At 38.6% G+C, this 9,740-nt stretch overlaps 1 protein-coding gene across 1 annotated transcript; it reads left to right on the top strand.

Moving 5' to 3' along the window:
* Positions 1-1,007: 1,007 nt before the first annotated feature.
* Positions 1,008-7,858, top strand: LOC114358575 (zinc finger protein 57). The gene is made up of 8 exons (XM_028312575.1): positions 1,008-1,066; positions 2,432-2,536; positions 3,672-3,778; positions 5,167-5,272; positions 5,582-5,693; positions 6,243-6,356; positions 6,689-6,844; positions 7,587-7,858. The coding sequence occupies exons 1-8, from the start codon at positions 1,008-1,010 to the stop codon at positions 7,743-7,745; spliced, it is 918 nt and encodes a 305-aa protein (XP_028168376.1). The 3' UTR covers positions 7,746-7,858.
* Positions 7,859-9,740: the final 1,882 nt, after the last annotated feature.

Genomic DNA, 9,740 nt, shown 5'->3' with positions numbered 1-9,740 from the left:
TAAAAAATGTGTTAACGAATTAACACCTATTCTAACGTACTTGATTAATTTGTCCTTTGAAAAAGGCGAATTCCCACAGCGGTTAAAGTTATCTGTTATAATACCAATACATAAAAAAGGCTCCAAAAACGATTTGACGAATTACAGGCCAATTACTCTTGTTTCAATTATATCTAAAATCTTTGAAAAGTGCATGTTTACAAGACTTATGCAATACTGTATGCTATTCAACATAATTAATAAAGATCAATATGGTTTCCAAAAGGGAAAATCTACTACTCTTGCTATGTTTGTCTTGTTTCAAGAGGTTCTGACTAATGTAGATCTTAAAAAATTAACTACTGTTCTTTTTCTAGACATGACAAAAGCATTTGACCTAGTTAATCACAACATTTTACTCTACAAGTTGGAAGCAATTGGCGTAAGAGGAGTACCACTCCAGTGGTTTAGGTCGTACTTACAGGATAGAGAGCAGTCTGTAATTATAACAAGTACTGGTGAAGACAATATAAGAAAATCACATAGCTCCAGGTACATCTGCAATAGATTTGGCGTACCACAAGGAAGTGTTCTTGGGCCACTTCTATTTTTAATTTATATTAATGACATTATAAATGTAACAAAATATAGAACTATATTATTTGCTGACGATGTATCTATTATTATTACAAATGACTTAAAAGATGGTTTGACGAAGCATGAGGCTGAAATTAACAAAACACTGTGTGACATTATTGAATGGCTTGACATAAACAATTTGAGAATAAATTTGACCAAAACAAATTATGTACAATTTAATAATTTTATGCAATATAATTTAAATATTTCATATCGAGGGACTTGCATTGAACAAGCTGACATAGTAAATTTTTTGGGTATAAGTGTAGACGCAAAAATTAATTGGAAATCACAAGTAGACAAAGTTTGTAACAAGGTGAATCGTTTTGTGTATGTTCTAAAGAGACTTCGCCATGTAACAGATCGGAACACAATCCTTGCAGCCTATCATGCCTATGTCGCCTCTATCTTACGCTACGGACTGCTTCTCTGGGGAAATAGTGTTGAAGTGAATAAGGCATTTGTTGCCCAAAAAAAGTGCATACGCGCTATATATGGCGTACCACCCTACCAGACATGTAAACATATCTTTGAGGAACTTAAGCTGTTGACCTTGCCAGGCCTTTACATTTTTGAGATCTGTAATTTTGTTAAAACAAATGTTCGTTTATTTTATAGGGCTGGTGATATACATATANTGCTTCTCTGGGGAAATAGTGTTGAAGTGAATAAGGCATTTGTTGCCCAAAAAAAGTGCATACGCGCTATATATGGCGTACCACCCTACCAGACATGTAAACCTATCTTTAAGGAACTTAAGCTGTTGACCTTGCCAGGCCTTTACATTTTTGAAATCTGTAATTTTGTTAAAACAAATGCTCGTTTATTTTATAGGGCTGGTGATATATATCCTCGGAATAAAAGGAACCCTGATAGACTTGTTTTAAAATCTGTTCCTAGAACCGCACTGTATGTAAAAAGTTGCTTAAATATGTGTATAAAGATATATAACAAGATACCTGCAAATATAAAAGAATTGCCATTGAAATTATTTAAAAAGAAGTTGTATGCGTGGCTTCTAGATAACAATTTTTATGACATTAAAGAAATAATTGTGTAAAAATAAATGTTTAAATTAACTATATTGGACTGTAATATTACCTACTTTGTTTAACTACTCTATTATTATGTGTGACTTATATTATTATGACTGGATTAATTGTTACACGCCATAATTTGGCGAGACATGTTGAACTGTATCATCAATTTTGTGTTCCATCCTATGTACCGTGTTTCATGTAATAAACAATTTGAATTTTGAATTTGAATTTTGACGGGCGCCCACAGTGAGGTATAAGGATGTGTAGCTTTTGGGGTCATTGGACGAAATTCTACGTGCTCGGCGACCGGACTTTAGACTAGTCAATCCGTCTGGCCAGCCTGAGAAGTGTACAACACAGTAGTGTCAACTGCGTACTTAGCAGCCGTGACGTCACACCGCCGCTCTGGTACGGCTGGGCGCGGGTGAGTGCGAGGGAGTCGCATTCCAGCGAAGTGCGTAGTTAGCTTGATCGGTTTTAACTTGGGTAGTTGACACATTGCACAAAAATGAGTGTTGTAGCTCAAAATGTGCAATATTTATTATGTATTTTAAATTTTTGATACAAGAAAGTGACGTCATAGCTTGTCTTTGCATAGTCTATCTATGTTCAGATTGAATAAAAGAGGGATACACAACAATTTCATACTTTAACGGTTGAAATAAAGGCTTATTCCACTATTCCCCGTTCACAATACCCGTCAAAAAGTTCCTAATCCCCGTTAACGCCAATTTGAGCTTATAAAAAGTTCATCAAATTTTTATTTTTTACAGAAGCCAGACACAAAGCAAAGAGGAGAAGGCAAAAGAAAAACTGTACATTCCTTGCAAAGGCTGCAACAAGGTGTTTCACTCTAAGAAGAGCTACCGGGCGCATGTGTAAGTATTATAAGTTGTAGAACTAGCGCTCAACTCAGTACCTGAGGTATGGGAGCGATACGGAAGGGTGTTTTTGTAACGTCAAACGTCAGCGAAACTTCAGATAATAATATAGATGACCCACGCTGAACTGTCCCACCAAACTCAATGACAGGGGGGCGCTACCATCGTTCAACTATATGGTTTCCAACATGGCAAAAATCGGAACCATCGATCCGGTATTGACGGTGGCGCCACGCTGTCAATGTCAGGCATAGGACAGTTCAGTATTTTGGAACTTGCTGGAAATGCTTCAGATTTGTATGCTCTGTCACGTTATATTATGTCCGTGTCACCCCTTTCGTGCTGCACCCATTTTCAGGTACAGACTGACTGGGTTAAGTTAGACCTATAAAAGTAATTTATTTTCTGCAGATAGGCTTTTAAAAAGCGCTTTTACACGTCCCAGTATTACTTTGCTAGCTTTTATCCGCAATTTCCTTTAGTTTTTAACCGATTTAAAAAAAGGAGGCGGTTTCAATTCGGTTGCGTGTTTTTCCTGTCACGTATTAACAGATTTGAAAAAATATTTTAATGATCCTAGATTCACTCAATTGCAATAAACATGTCATCCAGATAGACGAAAGGTAGCGAAGCCGCTACCAACCGGGCAATCTGGAAATCATTGGGGGAGGCCTATGTTCAGCAGTGGACGTCTTATGGCTGAAATGATGATGAAGAGATAAACGAAATTGAGGCTGTTGCTTTTCTGTGACTTTTCGGTGGCGTTTATGGTCATCCTTCTATCTGTTAAAATCCATTCATTAGATCGATTATGAATTTACTAATATTTTATTTTGATAAGATAAGATCATTTATTTATTTGCTTAAAACATGGTATACATAATTAAATATCGGTGTTATATGTTTGTAACTAGTTCTTTAAAATAAGTAAGGCCCAGAACAGACGGTGAAACGCAACTGCAACTGCTAGTTACTTTTGAGTTGCATCTAAGTTGCTGCCATAGCGTCCGTTGAGAGACCACACATGACGCGACCAGTTTGAAACTTTCAGTTTCATTCATAAGAATCATCAGAAAGTTGCAGTTGCGTTTCACCGTCTGTTCTGGGCCTTACCCTAAACTTTTATTTACAGGGTAATCCACAACGGCCTAACATATCCGTGTCAGATCTGCGGCAAACTCTTCCAATGGAAACGCAACTTGGCGCGTCACACTCGTGCGCATCGAGAAAGAGACGCAGGCTAGTAATTAAAACTTAAAACTCATTTTATTTTTGCAAGTAGGCTTTAAAATAATTTAAAGGTCATAGCAGATTTATCAGGCCTGTTCATCTCCGCGAGTTTACATCGAAAACAAAACACGCACGATGGCCCACCTACAGGATACTATTCGACAAGGCTTCACATATGAGCGAACATTGACTCACGCACGCGTATTCTTGTGTATGATGGAAGAAAATGGTGTACTAAATACTGTGCAGTATTTAACTGCCTAAATAATAATAAAAACACAGAATGTACTTTTTTAAGTTGCCTCAAGACTCTGAGAGGTAAACAAGTAGTTAATATTATTCATGATAATTCATGTTAAATCATGTATTTCCTCCGTCATTTTCCGCAGTTTGGCACCTCACGTCACATCATTTTACCGAAGTCAGCCCTGTGCCTTCGGCGCAGTACCGATCACTGACGTTTGTCAACAAAATGGTGCTCGACTCTTGACACAAGCTAAATTACACCATATTGTTAACGATATTGAGCATACATTTTTTTAAATACCTTCTCGAAGAAAATCTTCTGTACGAAGTACTTAATATTATTCTGTGGACTTATCAACTCGGAAAGGGATCAACACCGTATCGCCTTTCGCGAGCTGTCAACCGAGGTGAGGCGTTTACGTTACGGTGCGGATAAGTGTGCGTTGCAGTATGGAGTTTCATACAAAAAATACTGACCGTCTCGAGTTGAGTTGATGCGGTTACGTTTGTTTCGTACGCACTTACGTTGCCGCGCGCTAACTATGAATTTTAGCATTCATGAAAATTCTCAAGTTCAATTAGTTTCGTTCGTTCGTTCGTTTCAGCCAAATGACGTCCACTAATTAGTTTAATTATTGCTAATTTTGATTTCGCATGCTAATGATTTACGGATGTAACACACTTATCAAACCGGAAAGGGATTCCTTACAGAAACGTAAACGCTTCGAACGAGAGGCGATACGGTGTTGATCCCTTTCCGAGTTGATAAGTCTGCTATGAGTCTATGAGCTTAGGGCCTTGCCACACTGGCCGATTACAAGTGTGTTCGCTTCGTCGCCGCTCTGTTTTAAAACGCTTGCAATCCGCCAGTGTGGCAGTTCACTTACGTTTCCCATATTCAATCCTTGTCAATTCCGCATTTCAACTATTAAATTTAATTCAGTTTTCGATTAAAAATCCGCAATTTTCGATGCGTTTACACTTGAATATTGTTTAAATAGTCTTATAAACAATACGAAAATGTAAAAAGATCGAAAACCGCAGATATTTTGACCAAAAACATATTGAAATTTGACAGTTGACGGATGGATTTGGATTGGAAGAAAACCAGTATTAATGCTAATGCTAATTTTAATCAATTACTATTGCAGGCGCTACTTACGAATGTCGCGCGTGTGGAAAGAGCTTCGCCAGTAGAGACTGTTACAACAACCACATGCGACTGAGCAAGCGGCATGTGGCCGAGGAAGCGTTGGCGTAAGTATCCGAAAATGTCCGAAAATATCCGAAGATGAAACGAAAGTATCCGAACGTATCCGATAGTGTCAGTGAAGTATCCGAACGTATCCGTCATGTTTCGGTAAAATATCTGAACGTATCCGATAAATATCCAAACGTGTGAAAAAGTATCTACACGTATCTAAAATTATTCGAAAATATGACCTAAAATATTCGAACGTATCGGAAATATTACTAAAATATCCGAACGTATCCGATAAATATCCGATGATTAAAAATCTATTTGGGTATTTTTGTTTATTCTAATATAAAAATTGATTGTTCCAGTCACACTTGCAACTACTGTGGCAAAAAGTTCGCGACGAAATACTGCATGGTGGACCATATCGACTGGGACCATTTGAAGAGGATCAAATACCAGTGCAGCGTTTGTTTCAAGGTAACCAGAATTTAGTTGACCGACATGCTATTCTGAAAAACGTTATCCGAAGTATTTAATGCGTTTAGGCGCGATTGGTCCAATTCGCAATGAGGGTTTTCGCGAATGAAAAATCCGCTAGATGGCAATACGTAGACGCGAGGTCCAAATGCTGCATGATTGGTTATTTTTGACATGACATTAACAGATATGTCAAAATCCACCAATCACGCAGCAGTCAGACCCCACATGCACGTCCCGCCATCTAGCGGATCTTTCATTCGCGAAAACCCTTATTGGTCCAATCGTGAAAAATTTACAAATTCGCGATTAGTTCCATTCGCGATTGGTCCAATTCGTCCAAAATAAAAGGATATCCAAAATTAAAAAAATAAGCAGGTTATTCAAGTTTACTACTATTGCAGAAAAAAGCGAATTGGTCCAATTCGTAATTGTAAAAAAAAAATCCTAGTAAAAATCAATACAAACACCTCCATTCAACCAAGTTCTAAATAAATAAATGAATTTTAGGACATTCTTCATATTAATTTCCCCATATTTTGTTCCCAGGCGTTCAAAACGGCCAAAATAATGGTGGCGCATATGAACAACATACACGGAGGCAAGAAGAGTAAGGAACCAGATGGACAGCATCTGTGCGAGATTTGCGGGAAGTCTTACAAGGTAAGTTAATCTTACATCTTTTGTTTCGATAACTATGATGCGAACAGCTAAAGTCCGGTCGCCGAGCACGTAGAATTTCATCCAATGACCCCGAGCTACCCATCCTTAGCGCTCGCGCGTAATTATATTGCTGTCGCGACTGTGCGACGGGCGCCCGCAGTGAGTGTGCGAGCGCGACAGCAACATAATTACGTGCGAGCGATAAGGATGGGTAGCTTGGGGTCATTGGACAAAATTCTACGTGCTCACAGACCGAGCTTTAACAGTAACCCAACTATGTACAGTAATATTTTTGTACTAAATAAATATCATTTTCATTTAACCTATTCCAGTCCGTGAAGCGCCTCAAAGGCCACGTGTGGGCAATGCACACGAACCGCTCTTCGTCCAAAATCTTCAAGTGCAAGCTGTGTCCAGCTACGTTTTTGTGGCAAACCTCCATCTACAAACACGTCAAGATGATGCACGGCGGCGCCAAGCGAGCCAAGGTCAGTTTACAGGGCATTATTTATTTATTTTTGGGAAACATACAGTTACAATATAATTTAACTTAGATGCAGTAAGAAAACACATAAACCAATTAAGTTTCCACAGTTAAATATAGGACATAAAGTTGGGCAAACCATTATGAATATTTTGTTGTGAAAAATATAAATTTATATAAAAAATGGGTGCTTACAGGTTATTATTGGTGTTTACAGGGCATTATGGATGTATACAGGGCATTATGAGTGTTCAAGCTAAGCGTCCACATGTCGGTATCGTACGCATCGGACGTATCGCACGCAACGGATTGTAATATTATTTATATGGAAACTCATATAAGTGCGTCTACCTGTCCGCATCGTACGCATCGCACATCCGATACGATGTGTTTCGTACGATGCGTCCGTTGCGTACGATACCGACAAGTGGACGCTTAGCTTTACAGGGCATTGGGCTTTACAAAGATTGTCTTGGATCTACAGGGCTTTATGGGTATACAGGGTGGAATTTTGTAATGCCACCTGGATCGAAAGTACTCGTAATATTGTAGATAGAAAATTTTAGTCAAAGAAAACATTCCTTTATTTTTGAAAAGAAATATGAACGCGTACGAAGTCGCGGGCGGCCACTAGTTATTATTATAATAGGGCCTAAAATTCTGAAAGAAAGAAAGAAAAATATTTATTTGGTATCAAAAATAAAATAAAAAGTATTTTTTATTTATTTCCTTTATTTCTTCCACAGCAAACGCGGACAATGCCAACCAAGAAGCAAGAGCCCTACCCGGAAATCGAACTGACGAACCGCATGTACTTCCAGCCCAATATGGCCGCCGGGATAGTGCCCAGCATTGGGCAAATCCAGCAAGTGCCTGTGGGCATTGTGCAGAACATTGTTGTATAGTAAATAGTGTAGGCCAAATTGTCTATGGTAGAGGGCCGCAGTGGAGACTAAATGACCTGATGATGATGATGATTATATTGTATTGATAGTTGTTGCAATGAGGGCTATCGTTTTAGCGCTCACCAGTTAGCGCCACTGTAGAGTAAGGTCCTGTCACTTGCCAGTAGCGAAGACAGTGGCACCAACTGGTGAGCGCTAAAGTGGTAGGAGGACTATCGCATTTGCACTCATCAAGATGGCGCCACTGTAGAGTAAGGTCCTGTCAATCGCCAGGGGTGCCAACTGTTAAGTATAAAAACGATAGCCCTCATTCACGAAGGCGAGTGAGCGTTACATGTGTGGTGGCTCGCTACTGTTCGTTTTTCAAAAGTTTTGACAGACATTACACTACCGTTATGTGCATGTGTACACGTACACACACAAGTAAAGCGAGTGAGCCTTCGTGAATTGCACGGACTATACAGGGTGTTAGGTAAATGGGTATATGAGCCGACACTAGCCCATGTTAACATGGGCATGTAAATGGTATGGTGAAGTCAGAAAATTGATATCTTCATTTTAATTATTTTAATTTTCATACAAATCGGATTTTATAAAATTTATTTTGATAAAAAATTGAAATGATGATATCAAATTTCTGACTTCACCATACCATTTATATGACCATGTTAACATGGGCTAGTGTCGGCTCATATACCCATTTACCTAACACCCTGTATAGAAACGGGCATTTCAAATAAAACGGAGTACCAAGCTGTCTGGCACACATGGGGAGTGTAGACCAAATCCTTCATTTGCCTCTGGTACATTAGAGAGTTTGATACATTGATAAGAAACAGTCCAGAAAATTCGCTTATTTTCCTCCATATTTTTTTTATTATTATTATCTTGTATATTTTTGTACAAATTAAGTGTTGTGAGAGTAGAATAAGCAACGATTGTACCTTTATGATTTACTTAATCCATCCTTTATTATGATTTTTAAAATAAGTGCGTTTTATTGCAAGTTTTTATTTACAAAATTATACCTACAATTTTTTTATGTTTACCTACTCATGATCACTCTTTATTATTTTAATGTATTTCTACATGATCGTTTCATCCACGAAGACGCGCCCCACCATTCTTCCGCTAATGTTTGAGTGTTATCGGTACCCGCTAAAAAATGCTCCATGAGTGCACACGCACACTACAAAATCAAAAATATTTATTCAGTTTAGACCACAAGTGGCACTCATGAACGTCAATAGAAAATAATAAAAAAAGAAAAGGTAGCCCTTATGGGGCACTTTACATGTCTCCTTATCTTTTGGGTAATGCCTTACGGATTGCTCGGACCACACTCCCCGCACCCCGCGCGACCGAGACCAAACATGGGGCGCGTCCGAGTGGGTGAAACTATCTATAACAGGCCTGGTTTTCCAAAGCAAAGCGGAGAGAAGTGTGTGGTTTTCCAAAGCGGAGCCGAGCGAAGATAAGTGTATTGAATAACCAATCAGATTTCATTATTTCCACTTCTCATCTCCGATTCGCTCCGTCTTGGTGGAAACCGGGCCATAAACAAGTCATTTTACTCATGCAAACTGTCTTTTTTGTCTAAATAAGATGCCATAATAATTAGTTTTAGTTGTAGATGTAAGGAAAATATTTTTTATACCCAGTCAAAATAAATTATTATTTTTTATGCACTAGTTTTATTTCATAATCCATTTTAAATAAAGGATCTTAGGATGTGTCGGGACACTTATAGGCGAAAGACACTTGCACGAATCCACATGCGCGATACGCGGACGTTTGCGAAGAATTTCAGAAGAGACTTCGACGATCATCTCTTTCGCGCAAACATCCTCCATTCGCGCTAAATGTTTTCACGCAAGTGCCGTGCGCGCAAATGTCTTCGCCCAAGTGTACTAAAAGTTTTGGTACACTTACTCGAAAACATTAATTAGTTCAAAACCGACCTAGGGAGTAGGAATAGGATAAAGTCATTTAAAG

This window comes from Ostrinia furnacalis, unplaced genomic scaffold, assembly GCF_004193835.3.
Source record: "Ostrinia furnacalis isolate ACB-3 unplaced genomic scaffold, ASM419383v2 OfSCF4031, whole genome shotgun sequence".
Lineage (NCBI taxonomy): Eukaryota > Metazoa > Arthropoda > Insecta > Lepidoptera > Crambidae > Ostrinia > Ostrinia furnacalis.
Note: the sequence above shows the minus strand (reverse complement) of the source record. Positions and strands in the feature narration are given on the sequence as shown.